General features: G+C 61.0%; 13 protein-coding genes across 13 annotated transcripts; 4 read left to right on the top strand and 9 right to left on the bottom strand.

Annotated features, from left to right (window-relative positions):
- Positions 1-628: 628 nt before the first annotated feature.
- On the bottom strand, positions 629-988 carry LOC145760232 (histone H2B.1-like). Its single transcript, XM_082574108.1, has one exon. It carries the CDS (start codon positions 986-988, stop codon positions 629-631), a length of 360 nt encoding a protein of 119 aa, XP_082430234.1.
- A 484-nt stretch (positions 989-1,472) lies between these two features.
- On the top strand, positions 1,473-1,856 carry LOC145760231 (histone H2A). The gene has a single exon (XM_082574107.1). It carries the CDS (start codon positions 1,473-1,475, stop codon positions 1,854-1,856), a length of 384 nt encoding a protein of 127 aa, XP_082430233.1.
- Positions 1,857-3,511: 1,655 nt separating this feature from the next.
- LOC145760230 (histone H2B.1-like) lies at positions 3,512-3,871 on the bottom strand. The gene has a single exon (XM_082574106.1). It carries the CDS (start codon positions 3,869-3,871, stop codon positions 3,512-3,514), a length of 360 nt encoding a protein of 119 aa, XP_082430232.1.
- A 484-nt stretch (positions 3,872-4,355) lies between these two features.
- On the top strand, positions 4,356-4,739 carry LOC145760229 (histone H2A). The gene has a single exon (XM_082574105.1). The coding sequence runs from the start codon at positions 4,356-4,358 to the stop codon at positions 4,737-4,739; it is 384 nt and encodes a 127-aa protein (XP_082430231.1).
- A 522-nt stretch (positions 4,740-5,261) lies between these two features.
- LOC145760228 (histone H3) lies at positions 5,262-5,672 on the bottom strand. Its single transcript, XM_082574103.1, has one exon. The coding sequence runs from the start codon at positions 5,670-5,672 to the stop codon at positions 5,262-5,264; it is 411 nt and encodes a 136-aa protein (XP_082430229.1).
- Positions 5,673-5,992: 320 nt separating this feature from the next.
- LOC145760105 (uncharacterized) lies at positions 5,993-10,796 on the bottom strand. The gene is made up of 3 exons (XM_082573975.1): positions 10,504-10,796; positions 9,836-10,195; positions 5,993-6,341 (listed from the first exon to the last, which is right to left on the bottom strand). The coding sequence occupies exons 1-3, from the start codon at positions 10,794-10,796 to the stop codon at positions 5,993-5,995; spliced, it is 1,002 nt and encodes a 333-aa protein (XP_082430101.1).
- Positions 6,666-7,283, bottom strand: LOC145759507 (uncharacterized). The gene has a single exon (XM_082573347.1). The coding sequence runs from the start codon at positions 7,281-7,283 to the stop codon at positions 6,666-6,668; it is 618 nt and encodes a 205-aa protein (XP_082429473.1).
- On the top strand, positions 8,848-9,231 carry LOC145759505 (histone H2A). Its single transcript, XM_082573345.1, has one exon. It carries the CDS (start codon positions 8,848-8,850, stop codon positions 9,229-9,231), a length of 384 nt encoding a protein of 127 aa, XP_082429471.1.
- A 361-nt stretch (positions 10,797-11,157) lies between the features above and the next one.
- LOC145760227 (uncharacterized) lies at positions 11,158-11,775 on the bottom strand. Its single transcript, XM_082574102.1, has one exon. It carries the CDS (start codon positions 11,773-11,775, stop codon positions 11,158-11,160), a length of 618 nt encoding a protein of 205 aa, XP_082430228.1.
- A 723-nt stretch (positions 11,776-12,498) lies between these two features.
- LOC145760226 (histone H2B.1-like) lies at positions 12,499-12,858 on the bottom strand. Its single transcript, XM_082574101.1, has one exon. It carries the CDS (start codon positions 12,856-12,858, stop codon positions 12,499-12,501), a length of 360 nt encoding a protein of 119 aa, XP_082430227.1.
- A 484-nt stretch (positions 12,859-13,342) lies between these two features.
- Positions 13,343-13,726, top strand: LOC145760224 (histone H2A). The gene has a single exon (XM_082574100.1). The coding sequence runs from the start codon at positions 13,343-13,345 to the stop codon at positions 13,724-13,726; it is 384 nt and encodes a 127-aa protein (XP_082430226.1).
- Positions 13,727-14,248: 522 nt separating this feature from the next.
- Positions 14,249-14,659, bottom strand: LOC145760223 (histone H3). Its single transcript, XM_082574099.1, has one exon. The coding sequence runs from the start codon at positions 14,657-14,659 to the stop codon at positions 14,249-14,251; it is 411 nt and encodes a 136-aa protein (XP_082430225.1).
- A 320-nt stretch (positions 14,660-14,979) lies between these two features.
- On the bottom strand, positions 14,980-15,291 carry LOC145760222 (histone H4). Its single transcript, XM_082574098.1, has one exon. The coding sequence runs from the start codon at positions 15,289-15,291 to the stop codon at positions 14,980-14,982; it is 312 nt and encodes a 103-aa protein (XP_082430224.1).
- Between the last annotated feature and the right edge of the window lie 1,983 nt (positions 15,292-17,274).

The following is a 17,274-nucleotide window of genomic DNA, read 5'->3' as shown; positions in this document are numbered from 1 at the left end:
AAACGACGCGAACGGAGCGATCGGCCTGGCGGCGGCTTTTGCTGGCGAATCTGTGCTAAGGCGCGAGCACGTTTCTTGCTGCGGCGCGGCCGCGCGACCTCGGACGGAGCTCGGCAGCGGCTCGAAACGAGCGTCTTCGGCCGCCGCAGCCCCCCGTCGCGTCGCCGTGCGCGTGGTGGCCGAGCTTCGCTCGCGGTCGGTCGCCGAACCTCGGCAAAACGCTGCCGGGCCGCGTTTTGGCGAGTTTGCTCGCCTCGTTCGGCCCGTTCGGCGAGCGACGGGCCCGCGCCGCCGCCTTTCGTCGCCTTGGCGCCTCGCAGGAACCGCGGCGCGCCCAAGGGCGCAGGTCTGGCCGTCGTGGGGCGTAGCCGTCCCGTCGTTTTGCGAGCTCGCGCGGCCGCCGAAAGCACTCGAGCGACCGGGGCCCGAGCGAAATTTCGATCTTCTCGCCGCTATTTGCGAACGAGCGAACAACAACAACAACAACTTTGTCTGATAATAAAAATATTAATAAACGTGTTTTTCGATGGGGCCCGCGAACGGGCGTGGTGGCTTTTCTCTTTCGAGCACGAGGGGTGGCTCTGAAAAGAGCCGTTTCGCTGTTTTTTTTTTCGTCGTCGTCGAAAAACTACTTCGAGCTGGTGTATTTGGTCACGGCCTTGGTGCCCTCCGACACGGCGTGCTTGGCCAGTTCGCCGGGCAAGAGCAGTCGCACGGCGGTCTGGATTTCGCGGCTGCTGATCGTGTGCCGCTTGTTGTAGGTTGCCAGGCGCGAGCCCTCGGACGCGATTCGCTCGAAGATGTCGTTCACGAACGAGTTCATGATGCTCATCGCCTTGCTGGAGATGCCGGTGTCGGGGTGCACCTGCTTGAGCACCTTGTAAATGTAGATGCTGAAGCTCTCCTTTCGGCGGGCGCGTCGCTTCTTTTTGTTTTCGGCCGGCGCGGCCTTCTTGACTGCCTTCTTCGTGCCTTTTGATGCTGCCATCGTGTTGTCGCGGTTGTGGTGGGTTTGCGAGCTGAGTGTGGCGGCTGGTCGGCGCGCTCGCTTTTAAAGCCGCCGCTATGCAAATGAGCACTCGAAGCGCCGGCCAATCGCAGGCGCGCGAGCCGTTCGAGCGACTCGGCAACGGCCAATCGGCGTTTCGCCGCCTTCGCCACGGGGGGCTTTCCCTTATGCAAATTGGCCATCGAAACGGGCGCCAATCGCAGTCTAGCGAGTTGCGGCGCTCGCCACGCGATTGGTCGACGCGCGCGCTAACTGCAGCGCATACGAAACAACGGGGGGCTTTCCCTTATGCAAATTGGCCATCGAAACGGGCACCAATCGCAGTCGAGCGAGTTGCGGCGCGCGCCGCGCGATTGGTCGACGACCGGTCGGCGCGCGCAAAACTGCAGCATATATAAAGCGACTCGAGCGGCGACGGCCTCACAGTCTTACTTTGAAGCACCAACCGCAACTACGAATCAACATGTCAGGACGAGGTAAAGGAAACGCCGGAGGCAAAGCGAAGGCAAAGCCGAAGAGCCGCTCGTCGCGCGCGGGCCTGCAGTTCCCCGTCGGCCGCGTGCATCGACTTCTCCGCCAGGGTCACTACTCGGAGCGCGTCGGCGCCGGCGCGCCTGTCTACATGGCCGCCGTGCTCGAGTACTTGAGCGCCGAGGTGTTGGAATTGGCCGGCAACGCCGCGCGAGACAACAAGAAAACCCGAATCATCCCGCGCCACTTGCAGCTGGCCATTCGCAACGACGAGGAACTCAACAAGCTGCTCGGCGGCGTCACGATCGCTCAGGGCGGCGTGCTGCCCAACATCCAGGCCGTGCTTTTGCCCAAAAAGACCTCGAAGAAGGCCTGAGCAACGACGACGGCGCGAACGAAAAAACTCGAAACGGCTCTTTTCAGAGCCACCCGAACAGAATTGCAGAGAGATGCCCGGACTTCGAATGTTTTCGTCGTCATTTTGCGCCGCGCCCTCGTTGCCAATTTTCGGCAAACACACGTGCGCGAACCAACCGCCGCTCCTCGCTGTGTCGCAGCCAGTGGGGGGTTTCCCTCTTTTTTCGCGACCTGCTAGCTTTCTCGAAACGAGGCCGAGAGCGCGAGTCGCTTCGGCGGCAAAAGAACGTCGCGCTGGCCGATCGGCGCGCCTCTTTCTCTCTTGCCTGTCGCAGCCAGTGGGGGGTTTCCCTCTTTTGCCCGACCGGCTAGCTTTCTCGAAACGAGGCCGAGAGCGCGGGTCGCTTCGGCGGCAAAAGAACGTCGCACGGCCGGTCGGCCAATCGCGCGGCGCCGGCCGACGTTACTCGGAACTCTTTCTTGTTGAACGGGTGGCTCTGAAAAGAGCCGTTTGTGTGGTGCGGCACGCTGCTGCGTTCGCCTAGGCCCTCTCGCCTCGAATTCGCCTGGCCAGCTGGATGTCTTTCGGCATGATGGTCACGCGCTTGGCGTGGATCGCGCACAAGTTGGTGTCCTCGAACAGACCGACGAGGTAAGCTTCGCTGGCCTCTTGAAAGAGCCGGACGCGCCCGTGCCCTTGGTCTGCGCGAGAGTCTTGTCGGCGGTCATTCGCTTGACGGCGGCGGTGACGTTGCGGCTGGCCGTGCCGTCCTTTACGTCGTAGTTGCTCCGTATGTAGCTGACGATGGCCTGGCGAGACGTGCCGCGTTTGTTCTTGGTCGCGGCCACGGCGGCGGCGACCATGACCCGGTAGGTGGGGTGCGCCGGCGGCGCGGCCTTCGGCGTCTTCTTGGCTTTGCCGGCGGACTGTTGCTGTTGCTGTTGGGCTGTCATGTTGGTTGGTCTTCGTTCGATTTCGCTTTTCGCTATGAAAGCCCGGCCACTGCTATGACGCGTTATAAATAGCTCGCTGTCGAACCGAAACGAAACGACGCGAACGGAGCGATCGGCCTGGCGGCGGCTTTTGCTGGCGAATCTGTGCTAAGGCGCGAGCACGTTTCTTGCTGCGGCGCGGCCGCGCGACCTCGGACGGAGCTCGGCAGCGGCTCGAAACGAGCGTCTTCGGCCGCCGCAGCCCCCCGTCGCGTCGCCGTGCGCGTGGTGGCCGAGCTTCGCTCGCGGTCGGTCGCCGAACCTCGGCAAAACGCTGCCGGGCCGCGTTTTGGCGAGTTTGCTCGCCTCGTTCGGCCCGTTCGGCGAGCGACGGGCCCGCGCCGCCGCCTTTCGTCGCCTTGGCGCCTCGCAGGAACCGCGGCGCGCCCAAGGGCGCAGGTCTGGCCGTCGTGGGGCGTAGCCGTCCCGTCGTTTTGCGAGCTCGCGCGGCCGCCGAAAGCACTCGAGCGACCGGGGCCCGAGCGAAATTTCGATCTTCTCGCCGCTATTTGCGAACGAGCGAACAACAACAACAACAACTTTGTCTGATAATAAAAATATTAATAAACGTGTTTTTCGATGGGGCCCGCGAACGGGCGTGGTGGCTTTTCTCTTTCGAGCACGAGGGGTGGCTCTGAAAAGAGCCGTTTCGCTGTTTTTTTTTTCGTCGTCGTCGAAAAACTACTTCGAGCTGGTGTATTTGGTCACGGCCTTGGTGCCCTCCGACACGGCGTGCTTGGCCAGTTCGCCGGGCAAGAGCAGTCGCACGGCGGTCTGGATTTCGCGGCTGCTGATCGTGTGCCGCTTGTTGTAGGTTGCCAGGCGCGAGCCCTCGGACGCGATTCGCTCGAAGATGTCGTTCACGAACGAGTTCATGATGCTCATCGCCTTGCTGGAGATGCCGGTGTCGGGGTGCACCTGCTTGAGCACCTTGTAAATGTAGATGCTGAAGCTCTCCTTTCGGCGGGCGCGTCGCTTCTTTTTGTTTTCGGCCGGCGCGGCCTTCTTGACTGCCTTCTTCGTGCCTTTTGATGCTGCCATCGTGTTGTCGCGGTTGTGGTGGGTTTGCGAGCTGAGTGTGGCGGCTGGTCGGCGCGCTCGCTTTTAAAGCCGCCGCTATGCAAATGAGCACTCGAAGCGCCGGCCAATCGCAGGCGCGCGAGCCGTTCGAGCGACTCGGCAACGGCCAATCGGCGTTTCGCCGCCTTCGCCACGGGGGGCTTTCCCTTATGCAAATTGGCCATCGAAACGGGCGCCAATCGCAGTCTAGCGAGTTGCGGCGCTCGCCACGCGATTGGTCGACGCGCGCGCTAACTGCAGCGCATACGAAACAACGGGGGGCTTTCCCTTATGCAAATTGGCCATCGAAACGGGCACCAATCGCAGTCGAGCGAGTTGCGGCGCGCGCCGCGCGATTGGTCGACGACCGGTCGGCGCGCGCAAAACTGCAGCATATATAAAGCGACTCGAGCGGCGACGGCCTCACAGTCTTACTTTGAAGCACCAACCGCAACTACGAATCAACATGTCAGGACGAGGTAAAGGAAACGCCGGAGGCAAAGCGAAGGCAAAGCCGAAGAGCCGCTCGTCGCGCGCGGGCCTGCAGTTCCCCGTCGGCCGCGTGCATCGACTTCTCCGCCAGGGTCACTACTCGGAGCGCGTCGGCGCCGGCGCGCCTGTCTACATGGCCGCCGTGCTCGAGTACTTGAGCGCCGAGGTGTTGGAATTGGCCGGCAACGCCGCGCGAGACAACAAGAAAACCCGAATCATCCCGCGCCACTTGCAGCTGGCCATTCGCAACGACGAGGAACTCAACAAGCTGCTCGGCGGCGTCACGATCGCTCAGGGCGGCGTGCTGCCCAACATCCAGGCCGTGCTTTTGCCCAAAAAGACCTCGAAGAAGGCCTGAGCAACGACGACGGCGCGAACGAAAAAACTCGAAACGGCTCTTTTCAGAGCCACCCGAACAGAATTGCAGAGAGATGCCCGGACTTCGAATGTTTTCGTCGTCATTTTGCGCCGCGCCCTCGTTGCCAATTTTCGGCAAACACACGTGCGCGAACCAACCGCCGCTCCTCGCTGTGTCGCAGCCAGTGGGGGGTTTCCCTCTTTTTTCGCGACCTGCTAGCTTTCTCGAAACGAGGCCGAGAGCGCGAGTCGCTTCGGCGGCAAAAGAACGTCGCGCTGGCCGATCGGCGCGCCTCTTTCTCTCTTGCCTGTCGCAGCCAGTGGGGGGTTTCCCTCTTTTGCCCGACCGGCTAGCTTTCTCGAAACGAGGCCGAGAGCGCGGGTCGCTTCGGCGGCAAAAGAACGTCGCACGGCCGGTCGGCCAATCGCGCGGCGCCGGCCGACGTTACTCGGAACTCTTTCTTGTTGAACGGGTGGCTCTGAAAAGAGCCGTTTGTGTGGTGCGGCACGCTGCTGCGTTCGCCTAGGCCCTCTCGCCTCGAATTCGCCTGGCCAGCTGGATGTCTTTCGGCATGATGGTCACGCGCTTGGCGTGGATCGCGCACAAGTTGGTGTCCTCGAACAGACCGACGAGGTAAGCTTCGCTGGCCTCCTGCAGGGCCATCACGGCGCTGCCCTGAAAGCGGAGGTCGGTCTTGAAGTCCTGCGCGATTTCGCGCACGAGTCGCTGGAAGGGCAGCTTGCGAATGAGCAGCTCGGTCGACTTCTGGTAACGCCTGATCTCGCGCAGCGCGACTGTCCCCGGTCGATAACGGTGGGGCTTCTTGACGCCGCCCGTGGCCGGCGCACTTTTGCGGGCGGCCTTGGTGGCGAGCTGCTTGCGAGGCGCCTTGCCTCCTGTCGACTTTCGAGCTGTCTGCTTGGTTCTTGCCATTTCTTTGCTTTTTGCTTGGTCTGCTTGTTTACTGCGACGACGTTCCACTGAAACTGATGTCGTCGCTCGGTTCGAAGCGCCTTTTATACTGCCACTGCGTCGCTTGCCGTTGGTCGAAGAATTGGCGCGCCGGCGCGCGGCCAATGAGCGCGCTCCGCTGAGCGCCAATGAAACGGCGCCGAGCGAGGCCGGGAAGGCGAGTCGATTCGGCGGCGAAAAAAACATCGCGCGGCGTGCCGGTCTAAGTAACTCTCTCTTGCGTTAAACGGGTGGCCCTGAAAAGGGCCGATTGTGTTGCTGTCGCCTGCGTGGCCCGCCGCCTAACCGCCGAAGCCGTACAGCGTTCGCCCTTGGCGCTTCAAAGCGTAGACGACGTCGAGCGCGGTTACGGTCTTCCGTTTTGCATGTTCGGTGTAGGTGACCGCGTCGCGAATCACGTTCTCGAGAAAGACCTTGAGCACGCCGCGAGTCTCTTCGTAGATAAGGCCGGAGATTCGTTTGACGCCGCCCCGTCGAGCGAGACGCCTGATCGCGGGCTTCGTGATACCCTGGATGTTGTCGCGCAGAACCTTGCGATGTCGTTTCGCGCCCCCCTTTCCCAAGCCTTTTCCGCCTTTGCCTCGTCCTGACATGTTGCTGATAAGTGAGTGAGTTGTTGTTGCTGCTTCGCTGTCCGCTGAAGAATGTGCTCGACTTCGGCCGGCGCGCGCCTTTATACGGGCCGAGTCGGACGCGAGCGAAACGCGAAAGCGCGCTTTGGCGCATTTTCACCGCCGCGACCAATCGGCGTGCAGCGCGCGCACCCCGCTCGTTTCGTGCTTCGCCGCGGGGCGCCGAACGTCGAAGGGCGGTCGATCGCGAGCGACGCCGCCCGGCCACCTGCCGGCTTCGTAATTACCCCGACCCCGGGAATCTCTCTCGACTGAAACAACGGGTGGCCCTGAAAAGAGCCGTTGTGTGAGGGCGCGCCAGACGGGCGCAACGCCGCGCCGGCTACTTCTTGCTGGCCTTTTTCGCCGTCGTCGACTTTTTCGCGGCGACCTTCTTCACGGCGGGCTTCTTCGGCTTCGGCTTGGCGGCCGCGAGCTTCTTGGCCGCCGTCGTGGCCTTTTTCGCGGCGGGCTTCTTGGCTGCCTTTTTCGGCGTGGCCTTCTTCGAGGCGGCGGGCGCCGACTTCTTGGCCGCGGCCCGCTTGTTTTTGGACGGCGTGCCGGTCTTCTTCTGGCCGGCCGCGGGCTTCTTCTTCTTCGCTGCTGCGGCGGCGGCCGGCTTTTTAGCGGCGGCGGCGGCGGCGGCGGGCTTCTTCTTCTTCTCGGCGACGGGAAGCTTGAAAGAGCCGGACGCGCCCGTGCCCTTGGTCTGCGCGAGAGTCTTGTCGGCGGTCATTCGCTTGACGGCGGCGGTGACGTTGCGGCTGGCCGTGCCGTCCTTTACGTCGTAGTTGCTCCGTATGTAGCTGACGATGGCCTGGCGAGACGTGCCGCGTTTGTTCTTGGTCGCGGCCACGGCGGCGGCGACCATGACCCGGTAGGTGGGGTGCGCCGGCGGCGCGGCCTTCGGCGTCTTCTTGGCTTTGCCGGCGGACTGTTGCTGTTGCTGTTGGGCTGTCATGTTGGTTGGTCTTCGTTCGATTTCGCTTTTCGCTATGAAAGCCCGGCCACTGCTATGACGCGTTATAAATAGCTCGCTGTCGAACCGAAACGAAACGACGCGAACGGAGCGATCGGCCTGGCGGCGGCTTTTGCTGGCGAATCTGTGCTAAGGCGCGAGCACGTTTCTTGCTGCGGCGCGGCCGCGCGACCTCGGACGGAGCTCGGCAGCGGCTCGAAACGAGCGTCTTCGGCCGCCGCAGCCCCCCGTCGCGTCGCCGTGCGCGTGGTGGCCGAGCTTCGCTCGCGGTCGGTCGCCGAACCTCGGCAAAACGCTGCCGGGCCGCGTTTTGGCGAGTTTGCTCGCCTCGTTCGGCCCGTTCGGCGAGCGACGGGCCCGCGCCGCCGCCTTTCGTCGCCTTGGCGCCTCGCAGGAACCGCGGCGCGCCCAAGGGCGCAGGTCTGGCCGTCGTGGGGCGTAGCCGTCCCGTCGTTTTGCGAGCTCGCGCGGCCGCCGAAAGCACTCGAGCGACCGGGGCCCGAGCGAAATTTCGATCTTCTCGCCGCTATTTGCGAACGAGCGAACAACAACAACAACAACTTTGTCTGATAATAAAAATATTAATAAACGTGTTTTTCGATGGGGCCCGCGAACGGGCGTGGTGGCTTTTCTCTTTCGAGCACGAGGGGTGGCTCTGAAAAGAGCCGTTTCGCTGTTTTTTTTTTCGTCGTCGTCGAAAAACTACTTCGAGCTGGTGTATTTGGTCACGGCCTTGGTGCCCTCCGACACGGCGTGCTTGGCCAGTTCGCCGGGCAAGAGCAGTCGCACGGCGGTCTGGATTTCGCGGCTGCTGATCGTGTGCCGCTTGTTGTAGGTTGCCAGGCGCGAGCCCTCGGACGCGATTCGCTCGAAGATGTCGTTCACGAACGAGTTCATGATGCTCATCGCCTTGCTGGAGATGCCGGTGTCGGGGTGCACCTGCTTGAGCACCTTGTAAATGTAGATGCTGAAGCTCTCCTTTCGGCGGGCGCGTCGCTTCTTTTTGTTTTCGGCCGGCGCGGCCTTCTTGACTGCCTTCTTCGTGCCTTTTGATGCTGCCATCGTGTTGTCGCGGTTGTGGTGGGTTTGCGAGCTGAGTGTGGCGGCTGGTCGGCGCGCTCGCTTTTAAAGCCGCCGCTATGCAAATGAGCACTCGAAGCGCCGGCCAATCGCAGGCGCGCGAGCCGTTCGAGCGACTCGGCAACGGCCAATCGGCGTTTCGCCGCCTTCGCCACGGGGGGCTTTCCCTTATGCAAATTGGCCATCGAAACGGGCGCCAATCGCAGTCTAGCGAGTTGCGGCGCTCGCCACGCGATTGGTCGACGCGCGCGCTAACTGCAGCGCATACGAAACAACGGGGGGCTTTCCCTTATGCAAATTGGCCATCGAAACGGGCACCAATCGCAGTCGAGCGAGTTGCGGCGCGCGCCGCGCGATTGGTCGACGACCGGTCGGCGCGCGCAAAACTGCAGCATATATAAAGCGACTCGAGCGGCGACGGCCTCACAGTCTTACTTTGAAGCACCAACCGCAACTACGAATCAACATGTCAGGACGAGGTAAAGGAAACGCCGGAGGCAAAGCGAAGGCAAAGCCGAAGAGCCGCTCGTCGCGCGCGGGCCTGCAGTTCCCCGTCGGCCGCGTGCATCGACTTCTCCGCCAGGGTCACTACTCGGAGCGCGTCGGCGCCGGCGCGCCTGTCTACATGGCCGCCGTGCTCGAGTACTTGAGCGCCGAGGTGTTGGAATTGGCCGGCAACGCCGCGCGAGACAACAAGAAAACCCGAATCATCCCGCGCCACTTGCAGCTGGCCATTCGCAACGACGAGGAACTCAACAAGCTGCTCGGCGGCGTCACGATCGCTCAGGGCGGCGTGCTGCCCAACATCCAGGCCGTGCTTTTGCCCAAAAAGACCTCGAAGAAGGCCTGAGCAACGACGACGGCGCGAACGAAAAAACTCGAAACGGCTCTTTTCAGAGCCACCCGAACAGAATTGCAGAGAGATGCCCGGACTTCGAATGTTTTCGTCGTCATTTTGCGCCGCGCCCTCGTTGCCAATTTTCGGCAAACACACGTGCGCGAACCAACCGCCGCTCCTCGCTGTGTCGCAGCCAGTGGGGGGTTTCCCTCTTTTTTCGCGACCTGCTAGCTTTCTCGAAACGAGGCCGAGAGCGCGAGTCGCTTCGGCGGCAAAAGAACGTCGCGCTGGCCGATCGGCGCGCCTCTTTCTCTCTTGCCTGTCGCAGCCAGTGGGGGGTTTCCCTCTTTTGCCCGACCGGCTAGCTTTCTCGAAACGAGGCCGAGAGCGCGGGTCGCTTCGGCGGCAAAAGAACGTCGCACGGCCGGTCGGCCAATCGCGCGGCGCCGGCCGACGTTACTCGGAACTCTTTCTTGTTGAACGGGTGGCTCTGAAAAGAGCCGTTTGTGTGGTGCGGCACGCTGCTGCGTTCGCCTAGGCCCTCTCGCCTCGAATTCGCCTGGCCAGCTGGATGTCTTTCGGCATGATGGTCACGCGCTTGGCGTGGATCGCGCACAAGTTGGTGTCCTCGAACAGACCGACGAGGTAAGCTTCGCTGGCCTCCTGCAGGGCCATCACGGCGCTGCCCTGAAAGCGGAGGTCGGTCTTGAAGTCCTGCGCGATTTCGCGCACGAGTCGCTGGAAGGGCAGCTTGCGAATGAGCAGCTCGGTCGACTTCTGGTAACGCCTGATCTCGCGCAGCGCGACTGTCCCCGGTCGATAACGGTGGGGCTTCTTGACGCCGCCCGTGGCCGGCGCACTTTTGCGGGCGGCCTTGGTGGCGAGCTGCTTGCGAGGCGCCTTGCCTCCTGTCGACTTTCGAGCTGTCTGCTTGGTTCTTGCCATTTCTTTGCTTTTTGCTTGGTCTGCTTGTTTACTGCGACGACGTTCCACTGAAACTGATGTCGTCGCTCGGTTCGAAGCGCCTTTTATACTGCCACTGCGTCGCTTGCCGTTGGTCGAAGAATTGGCGCGCCGGCGCGCGGCCAATGAGCGCGCTCCGCTGAGCGCCAATGAAACGGCGCCGAGCGAGGCCGGGAAGGCGAGTCGATTCGGCGGCGAAAAAAACATCGCGCGGCGTGCCGGTCTAAGTAACTCTCTCTTGCGTTAAACGGGTGGCCCTGAAAAGGGCCGATTGTGTTGCTGTCGCCTGCGTGGCCCGCCGCCTAACCGCCGAAGCCGTACAGCGTTCGCCCTTGGCGCTTCAAAGCGTAGACGACGTCGAGCGCGGTTACGGTCTTCCGTTTTGCATGTTCGGTGTAGGTGACCGCGTCGCGAATCACGTTCTCGAGAAAGACCTTGAGCACGCCGCGAGTCTCTTCGTAGATAAGGCCGGAGATTCGTTTGACGCCGCCCCGTCGAGCGAGACGCCTGATCGCGGGCTTCGTGATACCCTGGATGTTGTCGCGCAGAACCTTGCGATGTCGTTTCGCGCCCCCCTTTCCCAAGCCTTTTCCGCCTTTGCCTCGTCCTGACATGTTGCTGATAAGTGAGTGAGTTGTTGTTGCTGCTTCGCTGTCCGCTGAAGAATGTGCTCGACTTCGGCCGGCGCGCGCCTTTATACGGGCCGAGTCGGACGCGAGCGAAACGCGAAAGCGCGCTTTGGCGCATTTTCACCGCCGCGACCAATCGGCGTGCAGCGCGCGCACCCCGCTCGTTTCGTGCTTCGCCGCGGGGCGCCGAACGTCGAAGGGCGGTCGATCGCGAGCGACGCCGCCCGGCCACCTGCCGGCTTCGTAATTACCCCGACCCCGGGAATCTCTCTCGACTGAAACAACGGGTGGCCCTGAAAAGAGCCGTTGTGTGAGGGCGCGCCAGACGGGCGCAACGCCGCGCCGGCTACTTCTTGCTGGCCTTTTTCGCCGTCGTCGACTTTTTCGCGGCGACCTTCTTCACGGCGGGCTTCTTCGGCTTCGGCTTGGCGGCCGCGAGCTTCTTGGCCGCCGTCGTGGCCTTTTTCGCGGCGGGCTTCTTGGCTGCCTTTTTCGGCGTGGCCTTCTTCGAGGCGGCGGGCGCCGACTTCTTGGCCGCGGCCCGCTTGTTTTTGGACGGCGTGCCGGTCTTCTTCTGGCCGGCCGCGGGCTTCTTCTTCTTCGCTGCTGCGGCGGCGGCCGGCTTTTTAGCGGCGGCGGCGGCGGCGGCGGGCTTCTTCTTCTTCTCGGCGACGGGAAGCTTGAAAGAGCCGGACGCGCCCGTGCCCTTGGTCTGCGCGAGAGTCTTGTCGGCGGTCATTCGCTTGACGGCGGCGGTGACGTTGCGGCTGGCCGTGCCGTCCTTTACGTCGTAGTTGCTCCGTATGTAGCTGACGATGGCCTGGCGAGACGTGCCGCGTTTGTTCTTGGTCGCGGCCACGGCGGCGGCGACCATGACCCGGTAGGTGGGGTGCGCCGGCGGCGCGGCCTTCGGCGTCTTCTTGGCTTTGCCGGCGGACTGTTGCTGTTGCTGTTGGGCTGTCATGTTGGTTGGTCTTCGTTCGATTTCGCTTTTCGCTATGAAAGCCCGGCCACTGCTATGACGCGTTATAAATAGCTCGCTGTCGAACCGAAACGAAACGACGCGAACGGAGCGATCGGCCTGGCGGCGGCTTTTGCTGGCGAATCTGTGCTAAGGCGCGAGCACGTTTCTTGCTGCGGCGCGGCCGCGCGACCTCGGACGGAGCTCGGCAGCGGCTCGAAACGAGCGTCTTCGGCCGCCGCAGCCCCCCGTCGCGTCGCCGTGCGCGTGGTGGCCGAGCTTCGCTCGCGGTCGGTCGCCGAACCTCGGCAAAACGCTGCCGGGCCGCGTTTTGGCGAGTTTGCTCGCCTCGTTCGGCCCGTTCGGCGAGCGACGGGCCCGCGCCGCCGCCTTTCGTCGCCTTGGCGCCTCGCAGGAACCGCGGCGCGCCCAAGGGCGCAGGTCTGGCCGTCGTGGGGCGTAGCCGTCCCGTCGTTTTGCGAGCTCGCGCGGCCGCCGAAAGCACTCGAGCGACCGGGGCCCGAGCGAAATTTCGATCTTCTCGCCGCTATTTGCGAACGAGCGAACAACAACAACAACAACAACTTTGTCTGATAATAAAAATATTAATAAACGTGTTTTTCGATGGGGCCCGCGAACGGGCGTGGTGGCTTTTCTCTTTCGAGCACGAGGGGTGGCTCTGAAAAGAGCCGTTTCGCTGTTTTTTTTTTCGTCGTCGTCGAAAAACTACTTCGAGCTGGTGTATTTGGTCACGGCCTTGGTGCCCTCCGACACGGCGTGCTTGGCCAGTTCGCCGGGCAAGAGCAGTCGCACGGCGGTCTGGATTTCGCGGCTGCTGATCGTGTGCCGCTTGTTGTAGGTTGCCAGGCGCGAGCCCTCGGACGCGATTCGCTCGAAGATGTCGTTCACGAACGAGTTCATGATGCTCATCGCCTTGCTGGAGATGCCGGTGTCGGGGTGCACCTGCTTGAGCACCTTGTAAATGTAGATGCTGAAGCTCTCCTTTCGGCGGGCGCGTCGCTTCTTTTTGTTTTCGGCCGGCGCGGCCTTCTTGACTGCCTTCTTCGTGCCTTTTGATGCTGCCATCGTGTTGTCGCGGTTGTGGTGGGTTTGCGAGCTGAGTGTGGCGGCTGGTCGGCGCGCTCGCTTTTAAAGCCGCCGCTATGCAAATGAGCACTCGAAGCGCCGGCCAATCGCAGGCGCGCGAGCCGTTCGAGCGACTCGGCAACGGCCAATCGGCGTTCCGCCGCCTTCGCCACGGGGGGCTTTCCCTTATGCAAATTGGCCATCGAAACGGGCGCCAATCGCAGTCTAGCGAGTTGCGGCGCTCGCCACGCGATTGGTCGACGCGCGCGCTAACTGCAGCGCATACGAAACAACGGGGGGCTTTCCCTTATGCAAATTGGCCATCGAAACGGGCACCAATCGCAGTCGAGCGAGTTGCGGCGCGCGCCGCGCGATTGGTCGACGACCGGTCGGCGCGCGCAAAACTGCAGCATATATAAAGCGACTCGAGCGGCGACGGCCTCACAGTCTTACTTTGAAGCACCAACCGCAACTACGAATCAACATGTCAGGACGAGGTAAAGGAAACGCCGGAGGCAAAGCGAAGGCAAAGCCGAAGAGCCGCTCGTCGCGCGCGGGCCTGCAGTTCCCCGTCGGCCGCGTGCATCGACTTCTCCGCCAGGGTCACTACTCGGAGCGCGTCGGCGCCGGCGCGCCTGTCTACATGGCCGCCGTGCTCGAGTACTTGAGCGCCGAGGTGTTGGAATTGGCCGGCAACGCCGCGCGAGACAACAAGAAAACCCGAATCATCCCGCGCCACTTGCAGCTGGCCATTCGCAACGACGAGGAACTCAACAAGCTGCTCGGCGGCGTCACGATCGCTCAGGGCGGCGTGCTGCCCAACATCCAGGCCGTGCTTTTGCCCAAAAAGACCTCGAAGAAGGCCTGAGCAACGACGACGGCGCGAACGAAAAAACTCGAAACGGCTCTTTTCAGAGCCACCCGAACAGAATTGCAGAGAGATGCCCGGACTTCGAATGTTTTCGTCGTCATTTTGCGCCGCGCCCTCGTTGCCAATTTTCGGCAAACACACGTGCGCGAACCAACCGCCGCTCCTCGCTGTGTCGCAGCCAGTGGGGGGTTTCCCTCTTTTTTCGCGACCTGCTAGCTTTCTCGAAACGAGGCCGAGAGCGCGAGTCGCTTCGGCGGCAAAAGAACGTCGCGCTGGCCGATCGGCGCGCCTCTTTCTCTCTTGCCTGTCGCAGCCAGTGGGGGGTTTCCCTCTTTTGCCCGACCGGCTAGCTTTCTCGAAACGAGGCCGAGAGCGCGGGTCGCTTCGGCGGCAAAAGAACGTCGCACGGCCGGTCGGCCAATCGCGCGGCGCCGGCCGACGTTACTCGGAACTCTTTCTTGTTGAACGGGTGGCTCTGAAAAGAGCCGTTTGTGTGGTGCGGCACGCTGCTGCGTTCGCCTAGGCCCTCTCGCCTCGAATTCGCCTGGCCAGCTGGATGTCTTTCGGCATGATGGTCACGCGCTTGGCGTGGATCGCGCACAAGTTGGTGTCCTCGAACAGACCGACGAGGTAAGCTTCGCTGGCCTCCTGCAGGGCCATCACGGCGCTGCCCTGAAAGCGGAGGTCGGTCTTGAAGTCCTGCGCGATTTCGCGCACGAGTCGCTGGAAGGGCAGCTTGCGAATGAGCAGCTCGGTCGACTTCTGGTAACGCCTGATCTCGCGCAGCGCGACTGTCCCCGGTCGATAACGGTGGGGCTTCTTGACGCCGCCCGTGGCCGGCGCACTTTTGCGGGCGGCCTTGGTGGCGAGCTGCTTGCGAGGCGCCTTGCCTCCTGTCGACTTTCGAGCTGTCTGCTTGGTTCTTGCCATTTCTTTGCTTTTTGCTTGGTCTGCTTGTTTACTGCGACGACGTTCCACTGAAACTGATGTCGTCGCTCGGTTCGAAGCGCCTTTTATACTGCCACTGCGTCGCTTGCCGTTGGTCGAAGAATTGGCGCGCCGGCGCGCGGCCAATGAGCGCGCTCCGCTGAGCGCCAATGAAACGGCGCCGAGCGAGGCCGGGAAGGCGAGTCGATTCGGCGGCGAAAAAAACATCGCGCGGCGTGCCGGTCTAAGTAACTCTCTCTTGCGTTAAACGGGTGGCCCTGAAAAGGGCCGATTGTGTTGCTGTCGCCTGCGTGGCCCGCCGCCTAACCGCCGAAGCCGTACAGCGTTCGCCCTTGGCGCTTCAAAGCGTAGACGACGTCGAGCGCGGTTACGGTCTTCCGTTTTGCATGTTCGGTGTAGGTGACCGCGTCGCGAATCACGTTCTCGAGAAAGACCTTGAGCACGCCGCGAGTCTCTTCGTAGATAAGGCCGGAGATTCGTTTGACGCCGCCCCGTCGAGCGAGACGCCTGATCGCGGGCTTCGTGATACCCTGGATGTTGTCGCGCAGAACCTTGCGATGTCGTTTCGCGCCCCCCTTTCCCAAGCCTTTTCCGCCTTTGCCTCGTCCTGACATGTTGCTGATAAGTGAGTGAGTTGTTGTTGCTGCTTCGCTGTCCGCTGAAGAATGTGCTCGACTTCGGCCGGCGCGCGCCTTTATACGGGCCGAGTCGGACGCGAGCGAAACGCGAAAGCGCGCTTTGGCGCATTTTCACCGCCGCGACCAATCGGCGTGCAGCGCGCGCACCCCGCTCGTTTCGTGCTTCGCCGCGGGGCGCCGAACGTCGAAGGGCGGTCGATCGCGAGCGACGCCGCCCGGCCACCTGCCGGCTTCGTAATTACCCCGACCCCGGGAATCTCTCTCGACTGAAACAACGGGTGGCCCTGAAAAGAGCCGTTGTGTGAGGGCGCGCCAGACGGGCGCAACGCCGCGCCGGCTACTTCTTGCTGGCCTTTTTCGCCGTCGTCGACTTTTTCGCGGCGACCTTCTTCACGGCGGGCTTCTTCGGCTTCGGCTTGGCGGCCGCGAGCTTCTTGGCCGCCGTCGTGGCCTTTTTCGCGGCGGGCTTCTTGGCTGCCTTTTTCGGCGTGGCCTTCTTCGAGGCGGCGGGCGCCGACTTCTTGGCCGTCTCCCGCTTGTTTTTGGACGGCGTGCCGGTCTTCTTCTGGCCGGCCGCGGGCTTCTTCTTCTTCGCTGCTGCGGCGGCGGCCGGCTTTTTAGCGGCGGCGGCGGCGGCGGCGGGCTTCTTCTTCTTCTCGGCGACGGGAAGCTTGAAAGAGCCGGACGCGCCCGTGCCCTTGGTCTGCGCGAGAGTCTTGTCGGCGGTCATTCGCTTGACGGCGGCGGTGACGTTGCGGCTGGCCGTGCCGTCCTTTACGTCGTAGTTGCTCCGTATGTAGCTGACGATGGCCTGGCGAGACGTGCCGCGTTTGTTCTTGGTCGCGGCCACGGCGGCGGCGACCATGACCCGGTAGGTGGGGTGCGCCGGCGGCGCGGCCTTCGGCGTCTTCTTGGCTTTGCCGGCGGACTGTTGCTGTTGCTGTTGGGCTGTCATGTTGTATTTTTTGTTTATTTGCATTACATAAGGGTGATACAAATAAAGAATATTGCGCGTAATTCATAACAAAAAAAACAAAAAGGAAAATAACAAGGAGTACGGGTGATGAAAATGGAGAAATACATTAAAGTTCAAAATAACAATAGTAAATGTTCACGGCGTTTACATGCATATAGTTAAAGTAAAAAATTGAAAACATTGAAAGGATTAGTAAGGAGAAAATAGGTTTATTTTGGCAGTGTTATGTACGTTAATTTTTAGGTTATTGCTGTGTGGTAGTGGTGTTCTGTTGTCTGTATTACTTGTACTAATTCGGCTATTTGGCTAATGTATATCGGGTATGGCTTATTTGTTTCAAAGTGGAGTCTGGATTGTATGGATTGAATATAGGAAGCGATTAATTTTTTTTGTGAGAAGGTATGTTTTTCATAGACTATTTTATTCCTGTATTGCCAAATTTTATGGTGGAGTGTTGATATTAGTAGTACGTATTGGTCTAGGTTTACTATTGAAATTGTTGAAGGTGGGCTTAAGTTCATATGGTCGGAATTTTGAAATATGTTATGGTCATGTCCAGTGAGTTTTGTAAAAATGTTGTTGGTATAAGTGAGCAGGGGAGAAATTTTGTTGCATTTGTGGAGTAAGTGGATTGACGTTTCATATGCGTTTGTATTGCAGAGAGGGCAGTTTGAATTATTGTCTAGGAGATTGGGTAAGAAAGTTGATCTGGTGGAAAGTACATTTTGAGTAATTTTATAATTTATAGTTTTTAGGTTGTTTGAGAGAATGTTATTGTGTATGTTCGGCCATACAGTGGTGTTGTCTTGTTTAGGTTGGTTGTTCAGGGTTTTGTAAAGTTTTGAGATTGAGTTTAATTGGAGGTGCTTTGGGGTTAATTTGTAATTGTTAATGATGTCGATGTAGTGTTTATAAAGTGGTGTAAGTATGTCGGCGTGTGGAATCGAATTTAGGTAAGGCATTTCATACGTTTTGGAGAGGAG

Source organism: Corella eumyota, chromosome 7, assembly GCF_963082875.1.
Source record: "Corella eumyota chromosome 7, kaCorEumy4.1, whole genome shotgun sequence".
In the NCBI taxonomy this organism is placed as follows: Eukaryota; Metazoa; Chordata; class Ascidiacea; order Phlebobranchia; family Corellidae; genus Corella; species Corella eumyota.
Note: the sequence above shows the minus strand (reverse complement) of the source record. Positions and strands in the feature narration are given on the sequence as shown.

Bases quoted from the DNA above. Each gene is read 5' to 3' on its own strand.
- LOC145760223 (XM_082574099.1), bottom strand. From the start codon at position 14,659: ATGGCAAGAACCAAGCAGACAGCTCGAAAGTCGACAGGAGGCAAGGCG.
- LOC145760230 (XM_082574106.1), bottom strand. From the start codon at position 3,871: ATGGCAGCATCAAAAGGCACGAAGAAGGCAGTCAAGAAGGCCGCGCCG.
- LOC145760224 (XM_082574100.1), top strand. From the start codon at position 13,343: ATGTCAGGACGAGGTAAAGGAAACGCCGGAGGCAAAGCGAAGGCAAAG.
- LOC145760105 (XM_082573975.1), bottom strand. From the start codon at position 10,796: ATGTCAGGACGAGGCAAAGGCGGAAAAGGCTTGGGAAAGGGGGGCGCG. The intron at 10,196-10,503 runs GTACGGCTTCGG...ACGTCGTCGCAG, and splicing joins AAGCGCCAAGGGCGAACGCT to TAAACAAGCAGACCAAGCAA. The intron at 6,342-9,835 runs GTGCGCGATCCA...TTCAGCGGACAG, and splicing joins CTGTTCGAGGACACCAACTT to CGAAGCAGCAACAACAACTC.
- LOC145760231 (XM_082574107.1), top strand. From the start codon at position 1,473: ATGTCAGGACGAGGTAAAGGAAACGCCGGAGGCAAAGCGAAGGCAAAG.
- LOC145760222 (XM_082574098.1), bottom strand. From the start codon at position 15,291: ATGTCAGGACGAGGCAAAGGCGGAAAAGGCTTGGGAAAGGGGGGCGCG.
- LOC145760228 (XM_082574103.1), bottom strand. From the start codon at position 5,672: ATGGCAAGAACCAAGCAGACAGCTCGAAAGTCGACAGGAGGCAAGGCG.
- LOC145759507 (XM_082573347.1), bottom strand. From the start codon at position 7,283: ATGACAGCCCAACAGCAACAGCAACAGTCCGCCGGCAAAGCCAAGAAG.
- LOC145760229 (XM_082574105.1), top strand. From the start codon at position 4,356: ATGTCAGGACGAGGTAAAGGAAACGCCGGAGGCAAAGCGAAGGCAAAG.
- LOC145760227 (XM_082574102.1), bottom strand. From the start codon at position 11,775: ATGACAGCCCAACAGCAACAGCAACAGTCCGCCGGCAAAGCCAAGAAG.
- LOC145759505 (XM_082573345.1), top strand. From the start codon at position 8,848: ATGTCAGGACGAGGTAAAGGAAACGCCGGAGGCAAAGCGAAGGCAAAG.
- LOC145760232 (XM_082574108.1), bottom strand. From the start codon at position 988: ATGGCAGCATCAAAAGGCACGAAGAAGGCAGTCAAGAAGGCCGCGCCG.
- LOC145760226 (XM_082574101.1), bottom strand. From the start codon at position 12,858: ATGGCAGCATCAAAAGGCACGAAGAAGGCAGTCAAGAAGGCCGCGCCG.